Source organism: Dendrobium catenatum, unplaced genomic scaffold, assembly GCF_001605985.2.
Source record: "Dendrobium catenatum unplaced genomic scaffold, ASM160598v2 fragScaff_scaffold_659, whole genome shotgun sequence".
Classification (NCBI taxonomy): domain Eukaryota; kingdom Viridiplantae; phylum Streptophyta; class Magnoliopsida; order Asparagales; family Orchidaceae; genus Dendrobium; species Dendrobium catenatum.
In genome coordinates, this window is record NW_021319121.1 from 1054290 (window position 1) to 1075932 (window position 21643).

General features: G+C 33.2%; 1 protein-coding gene across 1 annotated transcript; it reads right to left on the minus strand.

Moving 5' to 3' along the window:
• Positions 1-7304: 7304 nt before the first annotated feature.
• LOC110094735 (zinc finger protein 8) lies at positions 7305-9008 on the minus strand. Its single transcript, XM_020820035.2, has 2 exons — positions 7901-9008; positions 7305-7526 (listed from the first exon to the last, which is right to left on the minus strand). Exons 1-2 carry the CDS (start codon positions 8558-8560, stop codon positions 7476-7478), a joined length of 711 nt encoding a protein of 236 aa, XP_020675694.2. The 5' UTR covers positions 8561-9008; the 3' UTR covers positions 7305-7475.
• Between the last annotated feature and the right edge of the window lie 12635 nt (positions 9009-21643).

Sequence of the window (21643 nt, forward strand, 5' to 3'; positions counted from 1 at the left end):
CAGGCGCAGTGGACTAGACCGCGGGACGCGCAGCAGACTCGGCGAACCGCAGGATGCCCGGTAGACTCGGCGAACTCGACCGCGGGACGCGCGGTAAACTCTACGGACTCGACCGCGTGATGCGCCACGCGCGGCGCCGAGCAGACTCGACCGCGGGACCGCGCCTGCGGCTGGATCGCATCACGTGACTGGGCAGAATGATGCGGGCAGCCTGGCCATCCGGGTCATTTCCGGGTTCCCGGGTCAACCCGAACCCGATTTTGAAACGGGTCGAAAACCTGAACCCGAAAATTTTTGGGTCGAGTTCGGGTTCGGGTTGGGTCCAATATTGACATCCCTAGGCGATGGTGATGAAATTATTCATGCTTAGTCAAACGGAAGATCACTCAACGATCCAGCAGACAAAGACTATCTAGCTATCTTCTTATAGTTTTGCAAGTTTGGAGGACCTCATTGACTCTTGACTTCTACAAAATTCTATCCACAGGGAAAACATAATAATTGTTATGCTATAATACATTTTAATATCTAATGAAATTATAATTTTCTTTTTGAAAAAAATAATTATTCATAAATTATGCTGATTGTCTTGAAAAAAAATATTAGCAAAATTTTATATGCTAATTTTTTATTGAAGAAATATGTGCTATTTTGCGTACGTAGAAACTGAAAAAATTAAAAATAGAACAAGCAGTAACAATGATTTATATATTCTTCAAGGATGCATATGTGGCCGCCAATTAGGAAAGGCCCAAGAAGACTTTGTTTCACTCACAAATGGGCTTATGTTACGATAGCCGGCCAGATCCTTCAGTACATTCTTAATGCTTGGAACATAATATTGATTTCTAAAAGAACAAAATCACCATACATATGTGAAATAAAATGTACTTATTCACATATTTATAAATTAATAATATATATAAAGTTTATTTTAATCTTTCCTTTAGTTTTATCGAGTAAAAAGTCAAATATTTTTTATGTCACTGAATTCATCTCATCGAATGATCTTAAAACAATAAGTTGTAAGTTGTGAATTGATCAAATCAAATCCAGTGATTGACAAACAGACGACTTGGATGATTTTAACTATTGTTGTTTACTATGGTTAAAATTGTTGCAGTATAACAACGCTAAGATTTCATTTGGGATAATTTTTTTTGTTGATTCTTAAAACAGTTTTTTTGTACGAAAATTAAAATTTTTTATACTAGAAAGCAGCTTTAAGAAGCAACAAAGTAGTCCCAAACAAAGCCTAAATCCGTCTCAAATTCAAAGTATTTTCCAACAATAATGTTTTTTTTTCTATTATCAACACCTATAGTTTTTTTAGAAATGTGCTATGAAAATCTAGTGAAATATTGAGTGGAAATATTGATTGAATAAAATAATTTGTTTTAATATTTTCGTAGAAACTTAGGCTTCATTTGAGACATCTTTCTTATTATTTTTTTAAATTTGAATTAAAAATTCGCATATTAGAAAGCTGCTTCACAAAGCAGTAAGAAAGCTGTTCCAAACAAATCCTTAAATGTGAAATATTTATAAATTTTGAATTTCATTTATACTAATGTAAATGGAACTTGTACGTGACTGACCTCTAATAAATAATGTATAAAATGTTTTCTATGATAATTAAATATGATATTTGTATTATAATTCACTCTAAATGCTCCTCAATGTCTTTGGCTTTTTGCCTTATGTAAATCTTGCTATTTTGTGTTATGTATTCTATTCATTAAGAATGGAATGAAATTATCTTCATGATTTGGCTCAACTAATCAATGCTATAATAATCCTCATATAGTATATAAATTTTATAACTATAGGTTTAGAAGTTTGCTTGTTATGTGCCCTTAATATAGCTTTATTAAATGTCTAAACAAAAGAAAAAAAATTACATGTACCAAAGGGCCTTGGCTCAAGTGATATGCTAATTAATTTCTAATTAACCAAAGAGGAATTCAACACTAATGCTAATGGGGTCAACTATGATAAATATTTCTTGTCTTACATAGATTTATTGTGTATTTAGTCTTATGTCTTCTTCACATCTGCAACAAATCTTGCGAGCGATTCTAGTAAAAAAATTAGGAAAGATTTATATCCTTACAAAAAAAGAGGAGGAAGCGCAAAAAATTTCAGCATTCCAAAGGTTTGCATTATTGCATATTAAAAACACTATTGAATTATAGCAATTTTAGTTGATCAAAGTTCAAAAGATACAAGCTTTCAATTGTTAAAATCGCGGTCTTTTTGTATATAATAGTGGTTTAACTGTTGCTATATTGAATTGATTTTAATCGCTACTACTAGAAAGCTCCATTGATTAAGGTTTCGTCTGAGATAACATTCATATTGCTTCATGAAGAAGTTCCTTATTACAATTTTTTTTAATTTGAAATTTTTATACTAAAAAGCTGATTCATAAAACAGTAAGAAAGCTATCCCAAATGAAGCTTAAAACTGGTGCTATATAACTGCAATTAGGGGTGTCAAAACCGGGTTGTGGATTAGGTTCGGGTTGAACCCATAACTGACCCGGGTTTAAACGTGTCAACCCTAATCCGACTTGGTTATATAAACGGTTCAGAAATCAAGACCCGTACCGACCTGTTGGGTTGCTGGGTTGACCCGACCCAACAAGTTTGACGGCGGGACGGCGGGCGGGCGGAGAGGAGTGTCTGTTGCGAGTGGCGTGCGCGAGTGGGCCTGAGCAGGTGTTGGCGCCCCCGGGCGGTAGCGGTAGCCACGGGCGCGCGCGGGTGGGAGTGGGTAGCCGAGGGCAGCTTCGGGAGAGCGCGGGAGTGGGCTAGGGCAGCCATTGACAGCTTCGGGCGCGGTGCAGGCAGCTCGGGTGGGCACGCAGGTAGGTGCGGGCAACGTGATCAGCACATTTCAAACAGGTTTTCGGGTTGACCCGACAATTCAACGGGTCAACCCGAACCTGACCCATTTTTAAATCAGGTCGAGTGTAACCAGAAATTTTTGGGTCGGATTCAAATCAGATTTTTGTGTTGCATGGGTCAAATATTGACACCCCTACCTGCAATTGTTAAAGTTACTTTATTTCAAAGTACTATGATATTGCTACTAGATATATTACAGATCGTCTATCAAATCATTTTCCGACAAATGATATTTACAAAAAAAAATTTATATCAATTTTAAAACTACTAAAACTTTTTAAACAGTTAAAAATTCTACTAAAGCCCTCCAAAATAATTGGAAAAATCATTTTGTTATTATTATGATATATCTAACAATAATTCCTAAAACATGAAAAATTATTACGTGCGGAGTCCGAACGTAAAACTATGTCCAAACTCCAATCAAATGACGACACGTTGCTAATTAATACATATTGTATATTAACTTTTTGTCAATACTATTGTATTTTAATTGTGTATTAGTGTGTATTAGTTGTGTTTTGGTGTGTACTAGCTATGTATTATGTGCGGAGTCCAAACGTAAAGCTATGTCCAAACTCTAATCAAATGACTACATGTTGCTAATACATATTGTATATTAACCTTTTGGTAATACTATTGTAAATTAACTGTGTATTGGTGTGTACTAGTTGTGTATTATAGTACACGTACACTAATGTGTACTAGTCAATACATAGCTAATTAGTCATGTATCGTTATTTGATTGGAATCAGAATGTAGCAGTATGTCCAAACTTCGCTCATAATAATTTCTCCTAAAACACAATTTGCTAAGAAACTTCCTATCAAGTGCTCAAGGAAACTTTATTCTTGATGTCCATACAACACCCAAACTCTATCTGATTTGAACCATTGATATGAAATACGTCACATTAATAATTCTCACAAAGCTTACCTGCTAAGTCCACAATAGTCATTGTATATATCTTGTTGCTTCGCCTCTATAACCTAGTTAAATAGCCATAGATTGTTCCCTGCATGACAAGTACTGCTCATCTCAGGTACTTTATGTCATATTTTTACCCCAAACTTGATGTATATCATATGCAATGCACATTATACTCTGTTGAAGCCTCTCTCTCTCTCTCTCTCCTTCCCTCCCTCTCTCTCTCTCTCTCTCTCTCTCTCTCTCTCTCTCTCTCTCTCTCTCTCTCTCTCTCTATGCATGCATTTGTCATATAAAATGAAGGCAGCATGAGCTGCAAGCCATTCAATGATCTGTAGCTATTAGGGGACATAAATAAGATAGCAGTTGTATCAGTATTTACAGTTTAGTTTTTGGCAGCATTCTCCTGCAAAATCTGACCCCAACATAAACAGCAGAAGAAGCACAACACCTCACAGCTTTACATTTAACTGCCACTTTGTTAACCATGCAAAGCTTTAAAGCTCTTAGGTGTAAAGAAAAAAAATCCTACTTTTCTACTGTTGTCATAAATTGTGAGGCCAAAATTCTTTTGAAGTCCACTTTATTATATGCTATTTACATATCTAACGTTAGAATAAATATGGATACATGGAATGAAATATTAAAATTTATAAGGTGGTATAAGTGATAGGAATGATATATAGAAGTGATATATTTGATACTAAAGTTGTATATGGGTGATAGACATATAATATTAATATTTTGGGTGTTAGATATGTAAATAGCATGGAATAAAGTGGTATTTAAGTAAATCCCCCAAAATTTTAATGTGATTAAAACATACTTAAAAGAATTTTAAAGAAAATTTTGTAACTTATGAAAATAATGATTTTATTTTAACTCATTTTATATGTTAATTTAAAATCATTATATTTGAGCTTAAAATAGCTTTGTAGAGCTTAAAAATGGTAATTAATTTCTAATTACATCCCAATAATGATTACATTTAAAAAAATTTCATCATTTTCATTTTTACAATACATGTTCCTTAATTTTAAGACATTAAACCAATCCTAACACAATAATTAATTATAAATGCACTATTAATAAAAAAAAAATTACTATTATAACATAGTAATGCACATAGAACAAATATAATTGAACTCCATGAATAGAAATCATATAAAATATGTGCGCAAAATAGATGAATGCCTCAAAGAACTGGACAGGCCTACTGTTCAGTTCTTCCTTGAATCAAAATGGGAATCATAAGAATTCCCATTGCTTCCAAAAGAAAAAGTCTCTTACACTCTATAACTGATGCCCCCATATATACAGCATGTGGCTACCTAATAGTCATTAGCAGCAAAAATATTTTCCCAATATAATGAGGCTCTGACAAATTAATTAATTGGCTTGTGAATAGTAATAAATGCTTCTTTCAATTGCCACTATGCCTTTCAATATGTTGTGGCCCATCAACATGATAAAAATATATTTTCTTTGCTTGTAGCTCATCTTTGTTTGGGCTTCTTACATTTATTTTTTAGCCAATTTAACAAAAGAAAAGTAGTTTTTGTAAGATTAATTAAGACTTTGTTTGAGATAATTTTATTACTGGTTTATGAAGCAGTTTTCTAATACAAAAATTTCAAATTCAATTTTTTTTTTTAACTAAGAAATTGTTTCATAAAGCAATAAGAAAGCTATACCAAACAAAGTCTAATATAATTGTTGAAGATTTAGTATATTTGTTTTCACCCATGCAATATTCCTTTGCTTGTGAAAAACTAAATAAATAAATAAATAATACCTTCATGAAGGTTTATATACAACCCTAATATATTATTAATAGACTTAAAACTAAGGCTTCAGACAGCTTTCCCATTGCTTCTAAAACAGCTTTTTAGTACAAAAAAATCTAATTCAAAAAAAAAAAAAAAAAAAAAAAAAAAAATTATTTTTTCAAACTTCTCCTGATTAAAACATACTTAAAAGAATTTTAAAGAAAATTTTGTAACTTATGAAAATAATGATTTTATTTTAACTCATTTTATATGTTAATTTAAAATCATTATATTTGAGCTTAAAATAGCTTTGTAGAGCTTAAAAATGGTAATTAATTTCTAATTACATCCCAAATAATGATTACATTTTTAAAAAAAATCATCATTATCATTTTTACAATACTATTATAACATAGTAATGCACATAGAACAAATATAATTGAACTCCATGAATAGAAATCATATAAAATATGTGCGCAAAATAGATGAATGCCTCAAAGAACTGGACAGGCCTACTGTTCAGTTCTTCCTTGAATCAAAATGGGAATCATAAGAATTCCCATTGCTTCCAAAAGAAAAAGTCTCTTACACTCTATAATTGATGCCCCCATATATACAGCATGTGGCTACCTAATAGTCATTAGCAGCAAAAATATTTTCCCAATATATTGAGGCTCTGACAAATTAATTAATTGGCTTGTGAATAGTAATAAATGCTTCTTTCAATTGCCACTATGACTTTCAATATGTTGTGGCCCATCAACATGATAAAAATATATTTTCTTTGCTTGTAGCTCATCTTTGTTTGGGCTTCTTACATTTATTTTTTAGGCAATTTAACAAAAGAAAAGTAGTTTTTGTAAGATTAATTAAGACTTTGTTTGAGATAATTTTATTACTGGTTTATGAAGCAGTTTTCTAATACAAAAATTTCAAATTCAAAAATTTTAAACTAATAAACTGTTTCATAAAGTAATAAGAAAGCTATCCCAAACAAAGTCTAATATAATTGTTGAAGATTTAGTACATTTGTTTTCACCCATGCAATATTCCTATGCTTGTGAAAAAACTGAATAAATAAATAAAAACTACCTTCATGAAGGTTTATATACAACCCTAATATATTATTAATAGACTTAAAATTAAGGCTTGGTTTGGGACAACTTTTCCATTGCTTTCTAAAACAACTTTTTAGTACAAAAAATTCTAATTCAAGAAAAAAATTAACTAAAATAATGTTTTAGAAAGCATTAAGAAAGCTTTCTCAAACGAACTCAAAGTGTTATATATCTATTTTATATTTCTAAAATATGAATATCATATTCATGACTTAGCAAATGTAACTTAAATAAGTTCTCTTGCTCGTTTTCGAATAAAAAATTATAAGTAATTTTATGTCCATTTTATCTTAAATAAAATATATGAGATATTATTTTATTTTGAAAAAATTATAAATCTAATTGATATGTTAGACTAGTTATATATTTTATCCTTAAACTTCTTAACAAGTCATTATAATATTAAAAATGTATATTAATTTAATAGCACAACTCATGTATGTTATTTGACATAAACATACTAAACCTTTCAAGTTATAAATGAACATATATGATCATATACAGCTCATCCTAATCCATTAGCTGAGAGCTTTGACTACCAACATAAGATATCTTGAATTCATTTACTTACACACTACTCAGAGATAAATTTGATAATTATGTGAGAATATAGTCAATCATTTGTCTATTTAACAATCATCTCTAATATCTTGTCACTTTACCAAATGTAATGATTGAGATGCCATACCATTCAGAAAAAAATACAGTAAATGCAGTTCTCCAATCAACAGAAAAGAGGGCAAGCTCTTGTGCTACATGTATAAATTAAAGCTTACTTTAGCCCTTTTTGCACGATCATGTGTCTGTACAACCAATTAGAAGTCAAGAAATAGGCTATATGAAAAATAAAAATCTAAACTTTATGTAAAAAAAGTGTACATAAGAAAGACATGATCATTTTGCCTATTTTTAAATATTTTATAGTTGTAAAGAAAATGCAAAAAATTCTAATTTTCAAGAATTGGATGAATTAAGACTGATAAAACAAATAATAAGGAATAATTCACTTAGATTAACAAAAGGAGAAAAAAAAAAGAATAATTGGAGGTAGGCAAACATGCAAAAACTTAACAAAGATAGAGCAATGCATGGATTTACAATATGAAACAATGTATTAAATCTTGGCAATTATTAATTTGTTAGCCAAAGTCATCTAGAGGTGAAGATCAAGACTCACATTTTCCTTGCCTCCTTCTATAGGCTCACAAACCAAGCGATTTTGTGGAGATATAGAAGAAATGGTGGAAGAAGAAGAGTCTCCATCTCCAACTCTCCTTAACCCATCTCCTCCAAAAAATGGAAGTATAGGCCTAATTCCAGCCTGCACTGGAGTTCGAGCTCTCCATAGTGGGGGTAGAGGACTACCGTGAATAGGTGGCGGCGGAGGTTGCGTCGACCAGGAGGAATGGTTGGAGTGGTAGCTAGTGGAGAGGAGGGAGAACCGAGATGTTGAAAATGGGCCTAGGTGATGGTAGATATGGTGGCGGTCAATGGGGGAAGAACGGTGGTGAGCAGCTGCCATGGCGGATTGTAGTTGAGCGCGTTTGGCGTGTTGGCGCTCACGTTTGTGAGCGTTTTGATGGCCTCCGAGAGCTTGCGAAGTGGGGAAGCTTCGACCGCAATAGTGGCATTCGAACTTTCGGCTAGTGTCATGAGAGGTAGTGGTGGTGGCGATAGTGGTGGGCTCATGGGGTACGTCGATGCCGAAGAGTCGGATGGCAGCAGCGGTGGCCGAAGTGGAGGACGATGGTTTGTCTTTGGTTTGGGTGGGACGGATGAAAGGGAGTTGTGAGAAGGAGCTTACATTCATGAAGTCATGTGTTTCTTTTTGACTCATCTTTGTGTTGAGGGGGGAGAGAGAGAGAGAGAGAGAGAGAGAGAGAGAGAGAGAGGTGCTTTCCTTGACTTGTAGCTGAACTTCAGAATTATATGCAAGGAATGGAAGGTTTTGATGTTAAGAGACTTTTCCTCTTTGGTTGTCTCCCCAATTTGGGCTTTTTTTTATGAGCTTGCTTTCTCTCCTAGACATATAAAATCTCTTTGTAGGGTTTCTATATATTGGATCTATATCAAATAGGGTTCGAAGAAGAAGAAGAGAAGAGGGAGAGGGTTAAGAAGAGGAGATCGAGGTTTAATTTCTTCTTTTGTCGGTCTCTCTATCTTTCTTCTCCCAAGTTTTGAAGAAGAAAAACTGAGGAGTAACAATGGTGTTTGGCTCAGGAGGGAGGTGTTTTTGGCTTTCTATAGGTAGTTTTAATTCTTAGAGTGTTAGCTTTGTATGGGAGGATGAAGACTGTTGTCCACATATATGTATGGGACCATTTTTATTCTCTTTTTTGTCTCTTTAATTTTATCTTTAACAATTATTTTTGAAGTATTGTTGCAGTACCCTTAAATAAATTTACAGAAAATTATGTGGGGGCATATTCTTATGTGGCTCAATTGAAATGTGAAGAGTGTTATATACTTTTGTTTGTGAAAGATTTTTATTGATCTCTTTAATTAAGTAATGATGTGACTTGAACTTGAGTTTTCAATAATTTTTTTTTTTTATCATCCCTCTTCTTTTTAGAGCTAATTAAGGCATCCTTTTGGACGACTTTTTTACGGTTTCTTAAAGCACATTTATAGTGCAAAAATTTTAATTTTTGTACTAAAAAACTGATTTAAGAAGCATTAAGAAAGTCGTTCCAAAAGACTATAAATAGAATTAAAGTTATGTGAGTATAATATTTTAACTTTACAAAATTGATATTCTTAATAAATGTCTTAAATTTATTCATCTATGTGCCTCACATCAATAATTTCAGAAAATCAAAATTTTCAACTTGGAGTTCTAATATGTTTGATATTTGGGTGATTGTTTGATATATAAATAAAAATAATAATAATATCAGTTTTCTAAATAGCTAAACTTTCATAAAATCACCAATTTTTAACCTAAAAAAAAATTTCAATATGTATTAAAATATTTGATTCCTAAAATGCCTAATTTTTATTGAAATTAAAGCTGGTTTCATCATCATTTTTGTTAGGAAAATATTCATAAAATTCCTACGAGCAACTCTCCTTATACTATAGTTGTCCTATAGTGGGGCCTTTTGTTTGACAAAGAGATATAAAAGTTAGGGATGAACAAATTTAGATGGGAAATGATGGTGCTTCTAGTTGTAGCAGTGGTACTTGGTTGCTATTAAGAAACCAAAAGCTACTATCAGCAGCAGCAAAAGCACTTGTCAGCCAACTCTCTTTCTCTTTCTATTACTATTTTCTTTCCTCCATCCCTCTCTTTCTCTAGCTTTCATGCAAGTGTTACTATCAGTTAAGAGAGGAGCTAGAAATGCCTGTAGCCCAACCATGCTGGTCTCTTACTGTGATACTTGATGAATAATGAATTTGTACTGAGTAACTGTAAGGCTCTTAATGGCCGCTGGCTTCTTTAGATCTGGAGCTGTGAAGGCCTTGTGTTAGTGTGGTTCAAGTGGTCCTTGAAGTAGAGCCTGTAGTGCTTGTCATAGGGGACCTTCCTCTCTTTTGTTTTTTAACCTTCCCCTTTCTCCAACGGTAAAAGTAAATTAAATTACACCATGCAGATATACATATATATATATATATAAACTTATAGTTTTATATATTAAACTTAGTGAATCTAAATAAATTAAAATTAAGATCTATTTTATTCAGTATAATAAAATTATGTATTTAGAACTTAATTAATCATACTTAACACAATTTGACAAATTTGATGAATTGTATGCACCATTTAAAATCAACTAAATTTGTGCCAACATAAATGTAATTTAAATCAGTTTCTCTACTAAGTTTGATGGATGTTGTGAAGGATTTTTTCAGTGGGTTTCCTTTTTCTATACGTATTTATCTTCTTCGAGCATTGTCTTGATTCCTAAAAGCAAGGGTGCTATAATCATTGGGCCGATTTAAAGCCGATTAGCCTTTGTTTTCTTTTTAACAAATTAATTTCTAAGGTCCTTTTGGGGAGATTGGCCTTGTGGCTTCCTAGACTTATTTCTCCTGACCAAACTGAATTTGTGAAAGGTTTCATTTCTTATTCTATTTAATTTAGTCAGGCAGGTGCTTCATAACCTGCTACATATTGATGTTATTTTATTAAAAAAAGATTTTAATATCCCCTCAAGATGTAAATGTCGTTACAATAAACCATATTTTTTTTTGTGAATGGTACCATTGCTATTAAGTTTGGAGATATTTCTATGATGTGCTCAACAACGATAACTTAGTTGTAATAGTGATGTTAGCTCTATTTTACTTTCTTGATTTTTCTCAATCAAAGATCATATTAGAAATCTGATTCCTATCCTTATAGTGTGGTACCTTTGGATGGAGAGAAATGATTCTAAGCATAAAAAAATTTAGATGAATTTTTGGTGTATAATTTTGCAAAGTGAAAGACAAAATTCTGTAACTTTTTTATGTTAATCTTATCAATGTCAGCAATTTTCATAATTGTAGTTTTGTTGCTCATTATTTTGCTATTGAACTTGGCCTTCATGTAAATGAGAAATTAGAAAGAAATGTAAGGTGGACTCGATTAAGCCTTCCTTCCCTTACTGTAAAATGAATACATATGGTTATGTTAATTCCCTAAGCGCGGCTGGTGGTGGGATTATCAAAGATCACTTAGGCAATGTTATTTCGGCTTTTGTAGGTCCCTTCATCCATTGTAATGTTATTATTGCTGAGCATAATGCTTTGCCTATGACAATATGTGCTATTCTTTAGTTATTTATGATGTTTGGTTGGAGGTGGATGCAATGTTGTTACTTCATATTATTAATGGTTCTAATGTTAGTGACCCTGAGAATTTTTACATCATCCCAAAGATCAAATGGTCCATGAATAAGTTTAATTATTCTCCGACCCATGTCTATCATGAGGCAAACTCTTGTACTAACCGGCTTGCAAAATATGGTTGTCAGTTAGACTCTTTCTAGGTGCTATCTGAGTTGGATTTATCTCGATCGAATTCTGAGAGGAATTATTCGTTTGGACAAAGCATGTTTATCTTATATAAGAATTAGGTATGGGATGTTGTTTGTGCTGCTGTTTTGGTTTGTTGTGTTTTCATTTATTTTGGGTGTTATGTTTGTTGTGCTATCTGTTATTTTTGAGTGAGTGTTTGAGTTTTCTTGCGGATAGTTGTTTTTTTGTTGTTTCTTCTATTTGTTGCTTTTGGCTGGTGTGGATTTCACCTGATGCTGGTCGACAGCTAGCAAACTTTCGTTTTATTGTTTGGGTCTTATGGTCTGTGAGTTTTTTCCTTCTCTCAAATTATGTGGGTTGTGTCATGTTCTTTCTTTGGTTTTGGGTGGCTACCTTTGTGATAACCTTTGGGGTTGCTTATCTCTTGAGGATTTGGATGATTGTTGCTACCTTACTTATGTCATTGTTCTACTCTTATGGCCGGATTGTTTTGGAGTGGTTTCCTTCCCATATATTATGTGATAGTCTTAAGCAGCTAGATTGTCAACACTTTTTGGTTGCCTATGTTATGGTTGTTCAGTTGTAATATCCCCCTTGATCAACTAGCTAATGTGGACGTCCTTGCATGTTGTCCATGCCATTTATCTCATCCATTGACATGCATCCTTCATTTATATTATAACAATTTCTTACTATATCACTCTATTTTCAAAAGTTTTGGTGCAACAATTTTTTTTTGCAAAATGATGATTTATACCTAGATCTTAAAGACCATCAAAGCCCTGGCTTATTTTTTGGGTATGTCTACTTTCCTAACATTTTACTTTGTTCTACTCTTCTGCTTCTAAGTTTTATTTTGCTTTTTTTTATTGTAGCTCTTTGAATGAGTAGTAAGCATGGAATCCATCTAAAGACCTGCACTTGTTGGATATTAACACGTAGGTCCCTCCGATAATTTTAACCCAAAAAATAATATTAAAGAATATTTATTAAATTATAATTATGCCGAATTTCTCTAATTACATAATTTATGACATGATTAAGCAAATAAAATAAATTTAACATATAATAAAAAATAATCAATTGAACTTGTTAAAACTTAAAGGAGATCGATATCATAATGATTAAATTAATTTCACACAAATAAAATAGAACAATTCAAATAAATAGAAATGAAACTTGAATTTATTCTGAAAAAAATATGAAATAATTTTTTTTGTCAAATCATATATATATATATATATATATATATATATAATAATTCATGTTAGTTATATATATAATTTGAGAACTTCGATAAATCTATATTCAGTTTATAACAAAGAACGTCTAAGATGCACACTAAAGTTCAATTGAAATAATTTTCTTATTATTTTCTAAAGCAGTTACTCACTACAAAAATTTATTAAAAAAAGCTAAAAAAGAGCTGCCAAAAGCTGCCCTAAATGAAGCCTAAGTTATACCAAAGCCTTGGAGCTCTTGATTCTTCGTATCCACGAACTTGAGCTCTTCTCCAAGTGATCAACCAATTCTCCAAGTTGCTAATTGAAATTGATCTTCATCTTCATGGTTACTAGCTAATATAAATTTATGATAAAAGACTTAAACAATTTATTAAAGGGAGATTTACATACATACCACTCTATACTACTATATTTACATACTTAACATCTAAAACTTTAATATAACATACATACCACCTATAATTTATTTTCATATCAAATATAAGTGGTAGAAATGAAATATATGAGTGATATGAAGGAAATATGAGTGGTATATTTGATATTAAAATAATATAATTAGTGTTTATTAAATAATTAACACCACATAAAATTATAATAATCAAATTAATAGTGAGCCCCATATAAGTCATATGGGCTTACAAGGTTAATATAGTTCACTTATGTCGTGTTCTACCTATAATATTGACATGTGCGCAAATATTTTAAATGTAATCTATTATATCATTCTAAATACGTCAAAGATATGGTTCTTCCATCACCTATCCTCCAAAGGATGAAATTAAGAGTTGATTGCGGAGATATCCTTCTTTCTGACCTTAATATTGTAATCTCTTCCTAAGTGTACAAGTAATTAATGCTCTCTCTCTCTCCCTCTCTCTCTCTCTCTCTCTCTCTTTCTTCCTCTCTCTCTCTCCTTGGTGAGAACTCATTCTCTCTCTCTCTCTCTCTCTCTCTCTCTCTTCCTCTCTCTCTCCTTGGTGAGAACTCATTCTCTCTCTCTCTCTCTCTCTTCCTCTCTCTCTCCTTGGTGAGAACTCATTCTCTCTCTCTCTTTCTCTCTCTCTCCTTGGTGAGAACTCATATCGGATTAGCCACTTTTTTCAAATCTCCTCCCTAAATCAATCCCGTTAATCACTCCACCATAACTTTAAACGTAAACATCAACGTTAAGTGTCTAAGATATCAAGCTTTCTAAGCAACTAATGGTTCCTTATTTGCTATCAAATCAGTTGCCACAAGAAACAATATTTAATCACAGTATATCTCTGCTGGCTACCACTGTTATGGAGTCAATTTTAATTATGTTTTCATGGTCATGTCATTATAACCAACTCAATAATATCACAATAGGCGTTCCAACTGCACATCTCACATATTAAAAAATAAATTTATTTCACTGAGAGCTCCTTCATAGGCCTGATCTTGCACTGCACCCCCCTATGCTTATGATCTCCAACAGCATAAACATCAGAGATGGTAGAAAAGGACATATTTTTAACTTTCAAATGAATGAGAAGCTTAGCTTGCCACAGTCCTTCCCTCACACAAATTGCTTTCGGTGGGGTAAATGCATGCATTCAACGTTTTATTGCATGGTCCTCTGCTTAAATAGTAACTCAATGATTAAGCTCATTTGGGCCCCTGTGAAGTAATGCTTTGAAAATTCCAATACATGCATGTATAGTATATCTATGTTTTAATTATTTATAAAAAAATATCATTAAAAATTTTAAAATAATTTACTCAAATGATTTAGAGCTTATTGAAATAATTATAATAGTATGAGTAGAATATTATAAATGATGACCTTATCTGTGATTAAAGAAAGAGCTAATATATATAATAGACACATGTTGTAGAAAATCTTCACTGGTGGTAATTAGAGTGTTGCGGCGTTTGAGTTATGATAAGATGATGGTATGTGATGAGCTTGATCAGTCTTTTGATGGTAGGGGATACTATATATTGAATAGTAAGTAAGATGAACATCAACCTTAAGTCTTGGATGGCATGCATTAATTAATGGACATTAACTGATGGTACAAAGAACATAGGTATATAGTTGAAAGACAATTGGAAATTCAACTTGATCATACCCTATAAGGAGGGGAAATTAGATAGGGAAGATTAACTTCATCAAGCGATAACCGAAGAGGAATAGCAGAGATCAGATGATATCAAGTATTCAAACTTGTTTATTCTCCATATAGGGTATTAGATGACTGGGAAGGCTTATGTTAGATTTTGATGGTTAGAGGATGTCAAACGTCATTCATAGGCATGTTAGGGTAAAAGCCGATAAGAAATATTACTGGTTAAACGATGTCAAGTATTCAAACTGGATTATTCTCCTTATAGGAAGGGAGACTGGATGATTGAGATAGCTTATATCAGACATCAAATACTACTCTTTTCGGTATACGTTAGTCGACGAATAACATCACGGATTAGGTGTTATTGCACGGTCTGACTTGTTCATTCTTTTTAAGGAAACCCGTATAAACAAAGTATATTTTTAAGCTTGGTTCGCTTTCATAATGAGGCAGAGTCAAACATAAGTTTCTGAATGATCCGAGCATGAGTTGTTCATAAATAATAAACTTTTTTGACAGCCCTCCTTATCATCTGCCTTATTATGAGATGTGCATGATAATTCCATACATATTTCTTATAATGGATTATTATAGATTCACATAATTTATATCAACCTAAAGTAATTAAATTTCAAAATATTTGACCGTTGCTTCATAACATATATAAAATGATGAGCCGTTCATTATATCAAAGGACCCATCAGCCCATTAGAGTGGGGGCCGGGAACCATCGAGTTCAAGGGAGACAATTCAATCAGTGAGAGTACTGAACCTGAATATTTGACCAAAAACGCATTAAAATAGGTCACTTTGTACACAAACTTTAGCTCACTGTAAGTACGTGGATGCATGGCCAAACCCGGCCGGCTCAACAAGCTCTGCCGGACCGCTCCGGTCCGGTCACCATCTCGTCCTTGGCCCGGTTCAAAGAGCCATGCACCTTTTCTAGTGGGTCTGGTTCTTGCCCGAAATGGGGAACAAGCTTTCAGAGAAAGCACGCCGAAGGTTGGTGAAAGCTTGCCATTTTAATCAATGCAAGCTACTTAGCTATCTCATATGGAAGAAAAATAAAGGAAGCGTTAATTATTACCTGCTTTCGTCTAAGTTATTTTAGTTTTTGGGTGGGTCAGGCTCAGACCAGGCCTATTGCGAGCCGGTTTAGTGCGGTTTATATAGATTCGATTTGTTAGATTTGAACCCGAGATCTGATTTGATAGCAAGCGATTACAATGCTGAAAATCAAATTGAAAGATTCGTTGTTAGTATTTTTAAATGTACTCAAACTTCTTTCATTATCAACAATGTGATATAGACGACATTTTTTATTTATTATCAACAATATGTTTATAATTTAAAATACTATAAAATATATATGACCCTAGGCCAAATTTATGTATTTAAAAATATCTTTTTTTTTTTTCACTATTCACTTCTTTAACTTCACGTAGGGGTGTAAACGAGTCGAGTATATGCCTAATCGAGAAAAGATTGTTTAGCTGTTACCTAGCTCGAGCTCGACTCTTTAAAAAATTCATAGGCTCGAGCTGAACTCGATTGCTCGAGCTCGTTTAGAAAGCTCAATCTCAACTCGATTGTTAAGCTTGATTTTTTAGTTTTAAATTTAAAATTTAGTTTTTTTAAGAAATTTTATTTCTTTTAATATAGAGTTAGTTTAAAATTATTAAAATATATTATATAATACTAATTTAAATTAATTATTAAATATACTTTAATTTAATCGAGTGGCTCAACGAGCTTTCGAGCTGAGTTAGGCTGGAGCTCGAATACAAGCTTAGCTCTAACCCGTGGCTCGATAAGCTCAACTCGCGAGCTCGTTAACGAGTCGAGGTCGAGCCAGCTCGTCTCACTAACACCCCTAGTTTCATGCAAGCCAATCGGCCTAGAGAGGAGCAGGATCCTAGAAAGAGAGGAGAGAATTTGGGGTGCTTCGGGTCGCTTTCACTTGTCGACCCAGCTCTAAAAAGTATCTGGATCGAGATATGTCACATTATGTCTATCTCATTTTTTAAAAATTAAAAATTTTGTACTAAAAAATTGTTTTAAGTAGCATTAAAAAAGCTATCACTAATGAAATTTAATGAACTCAAAATAAAAAGGTTAGAGAAATCTAATTATAAATAGTACAGTGTTCTTTATTACATACTTTTCGTTTAAAATACAATTATGTTAAGTACAAATTTTAAAAATTAATGCAGCTGAAACTCATTATGAAATGTAGTGAAGGAATTCCATATCGTTTCACATTATGTACTATATAATTACTAAGATGCAGGTGTCAAAATTGAACCATGCAAATTTAATTTTGGCCGATCCAAAGAAGGGCATTTTGGTTATTTTTTATATTGCTTTACTCAAGTATGAAGTGCAGCTGCTTGGAAATTACTTTTAAGCTCATTTATGCTCCATTCTATATGAAGTCGTTGACTTATTAATAATGCTGCCAATTTTTATATGTTTGCTGGGAGCTTAGGCCAACAATCAAGAAGTTGAGTTCTAAGCTTATATATGTGATGTGTGTGTATGTTTATGTTTAATTCGCTCAAAAACTAAAAAAAAAGAATATGACTTGATTCACGTATCTTCTTGAAGCTCAATGTATGCAATTTCAAAGCTTGTATTCATTTATTCATGTATTGTTGACCAAGACATGTAAATGCATCTAAGTCTTAATTATATTTCGATGTGACCATTTGTATTAAAGTGACTATTAGAGTTGTTGCGTCCTGAAACATTCGTGGCGGTAAAAAGATAAAGAGCATAGGGCCCTAACTTTGAATGAAAATCCAACACACACACACACACACACACACACACACACACACACACACACACACACACACACACACACACACACACACACACACACACACACACAGGGGAAGGCGTTAGCTCAATATAGCAAATATTCATCATATAAAGTACTTTACATGGTTTGGGCTAGAAGAACCTAAGGTCATGAGAGTTGTTCTCAAGAGAGTGTTGGCTTGTTTATTTGGTTGGTAGGACTGTATTTAAGGGATTATAATCGGTGGGTGGCAGAGATTTGAGGAATCGTAGTCAACAGACGATGGTGGTTGAAAAAATTGTAGTTGATAGGTGACATAAGTCAGAGGTACCACAACTGGCAAGAAATAGAAGTCGAAGGGATCTTAGTCGGCGGGTGAAGCTTATTAGATGGACCATTACAGGTGGGAAACGGAGGTCAGAGGGACCTTAGTTAGTGGGAGACTATGGTCGGAGAGATTGTAGTTGACGGGTGAAGGAAATCAGATGAAGGCTAGGTGATGGTTGTTAGACGTAAGTCCGATGATAATGATTGGACAATGGTCCAACAATGATTACCTGCTGGCGATGGTGGTTGGAAGGACCATAATAGGTGAGCGACGGCAGTCAGGGAGACCGTAGTCAGCCCACCTTGGTAGTCGGAGGAACCATAGTCGACGAGTGACGAATGTCAGAGGAATCATAATTGGCAATTGACTGAGGTGGGAGGGACCGTAATCAACAAATAATGGAGGTCAGAGGTCGGAGGGACAATAGTCAACGGGCGACGAATTTCAGTTGAAGGTTCGGTGATGGCTACCAAACGGAGGTTTGATGGCAATGGTTAGGCATAGGTGATCTATCAGAGGCAGCTGGTGGTGATGATTTGCTAGTGATGGTGCTGTGGTGGAACTCTGGGATGCTTCAAGTCTTAGAGGTCTCTTGAGTCTCTAGCCCATGATCTAAGCCTTCCAAAGTCTAAGCTCCCTTTTCATGTCGGAAGAGGGGATCTATTTATAGATTTTGATATTGACATGCTCCGTAAATATGGGGAATATCTAAGATAAATTCGAAGTACTTCATCGGATTATCCATAATGACTCTCTCAATTATGGAGCATTTATCAAAACATTTAAGTGCCTTAATAATGTCATAATTAAGTTATTTTAGGTTCGTTTGATTCTTCTCATCGAGCATCTCAATTTTCTTATAACATGCTATATTTGGAGATAATTTGGTCATCTAATTAATGCTATGAACTTTCCAAATGTACTCTATATCTCATATTTGAGCCCATTTGGGCTCAGATTGGACCAATTTTGGTGTCGTTTGATTCATCTTGCTAAGACATTCAATTTGATTATAAGTTTGTTAAAATTGGAGTTCAGATTGTCCTGTATTTAATTTTGAATGTTTCAAAATTGAATATGCCTTGAGATTCGTGCTCGATCAAGGCAATTTTGGGCGACTTATAAGATATTATGTTTTTGTCTATGAATTGAAGGACCTATCATAATCTTAGATTTTCGAATGTAAAGATCATATTTTGAATACAAATTAAGAATAGTTTTCTCTATCAACTCATCTTATTGGCTTGCTTTTTTTAATCTTCCTTTGCTTAGGTTGAGTGAGGATCTTCTTTTGATGAGGAAGTGGTAGTTATCAAGCTAATTTTATAACTATCATTCTTCATCACTATGCATCAATTAGTATATGGGACTAACATGGTGACTTTTAAAATGAAGAAGTTATTTATTATTTTTTGCTTTCAATTTTGTAACATAGGTTGAGGACCGACCGGCTATTAGGCTTTTTTCTTTCTTTTTTGGATTGTAGCTCTTTTGAGCACTAGTTTGCTGGTTGGTCCTTTTAAGGACTTTGTAACCGATTTTTGAAGTAACACGTAGGCCCCTCCACGGGTTTTAATTAAAAAAAAAAATATATTTAGAAAACTTAGGCTTCTTAGTATGCTTGTTTGTAATAAGTATTATGAATGTTGCATAAAGTTCAATTAGTTGCCTTCACTTCACTCAAAAAGTCTTAGCCAATGTCCATAAAGTTACAAATCCCAGCCCCCCTACTTGAAGTATCCTTAATTGGTAAGGTGTGTTCCACTTCTAAAGCATTCCATAGAGTGTAGTTTTTACATAATTCATCTTCAAAGAGAGCATAGTTTGCCGCCCAAATTTGTGACCATAACTTAAATTTCTAACATAAATAATTCAATCTTCAATCCTTCTTTAAATTTAAGAGATTTGAATATTTGACTTTTATTTAAGGAAATAATTTCCATAAAATCACTTGACCAATGATTCAATCTAAAACTCTCCTAATATTGGTCAACGGTCCAATATATATTCGCAATTCGAACTAAAATTATACAAACTATATGTACGTATCATAAGAGCAAAGTGAAAGCCAAATGTAAATATGAAGGAGGTTAAGGAGAGTTAGAGTTTTATTCTTGAAAATTCCTGCTCTCCTCTCCCAAACCACCACTAATTAAGAGATTTAATGGTGAAGAAGACAATATCTCCATAGAATGAAGATTAAGGTCTATTAATGACATTCCACACAAGCAATGACCAATTAATAAAAGACAACCAAACCATGCATCATGATCTAGACTACTAAAAATATATAAAAATAAATATTAGGAGATCAAAGAGAGCTAGAATTTTCTAAGCTAACATTTTAGGTGCCAATTAACTCTCTTCTTTCACATCAGTCAATTTGGCTTGTGCCCCCCACATTGGACCACATTAGCACTAAGTACTTATCAAGTTGAAGTTTCAAAGTTTGCCACAATTAATTTAGGATGTCCACTAATTCGACTTAAAAATTCATAGTAATTATATATAATCTAAAATAATTTACTGATTAACTTGGCAATATGCAGAGGTTCCAAAAAAAAAAAAGCTAAACTACTGATCATAGTTTGAGCCTTATAGATTAAGGCTAGTTTCATACAACTTTTTAAAACAATTTTTTAGTACAAAAAAAAATTAGTTTGAGAAATTTTTGTAGTAAAAAGCTACTTTAGAAAGCAACAAAAAAAATTTTCTAAACGAAACCTTAGACTATTAATTCAGGTGGAATAATAATCTTTTTTTTTCATATTTTTTTTCTAAATTTTAATAATAATCTTCTTTATTGCACATGAAATCTTATATTTGCACTAATAAACAAATCCATCAAATCAAATCTAATAAAAAAATCAATTCCTGAATAAAAAATCTAACTGAACAGCTTGGTTAAATATATATTAATTGTCAGACCTAAGAAAATATAATTAAATAATATATTTTTCAATTTCATTCCATCTAAGTCATGTATGATGATCTAGACAAGCTGAAAGAAGGTAGCTTTCGTTTTAGATGCCAAATACTTTTCTCCACACCCACCAATCTATCTGGCTTTTGCATTTGTGTCCCCCATACTGGACCAGCAAGCTCAAGAGAGAAATTAGGGTTCTTTAAGCAATTATCCTTTTTTTTTTTGTAAATATAGATAATATGATTTCTAATTTTGTTTTACATCACAAAATTTAGGATTCTATTGTGATAACTTTCTTATTGCTATGTTTGTTCAATTGCAACCACCATAGTTCCTATTTGGTAGGGGTGTCAATATTTGACACGACACGAAAACCCGACCCGGACCCGACCCGAAAAATTCGGGTTGTTTTACATCACAAAATTTAGGATTCTATTGTGATAACTTTCTTATTGCTATGTTTGTTCAATTGCAACCACCATAGTTCCTATTTGGTAGGGGTGTCAATATTTGACACGACACGAAAACCCGACCCGGACCCGACCCGAAAAATTCGGGTTG

What these genes read in the sequence shown, in the direction of transcription:
- LOC110094735 (XM_020820035.2), bottom strand. Translation starts at nt 8,560, where the DNA reads ATGAGTCAAAAAGAAACACATGACTTCATGAATGTAAGCTCCTTCTCA. An exon ending in TAGAAGGAGGCAAGGAAAAT is followed by an intron (nt 7,527 to 7,900) that starts GTGAGTCTTGAT and finishes TTGGTTGTACAG; the next exon opens with ACACATGATCGTGCAAAAAG.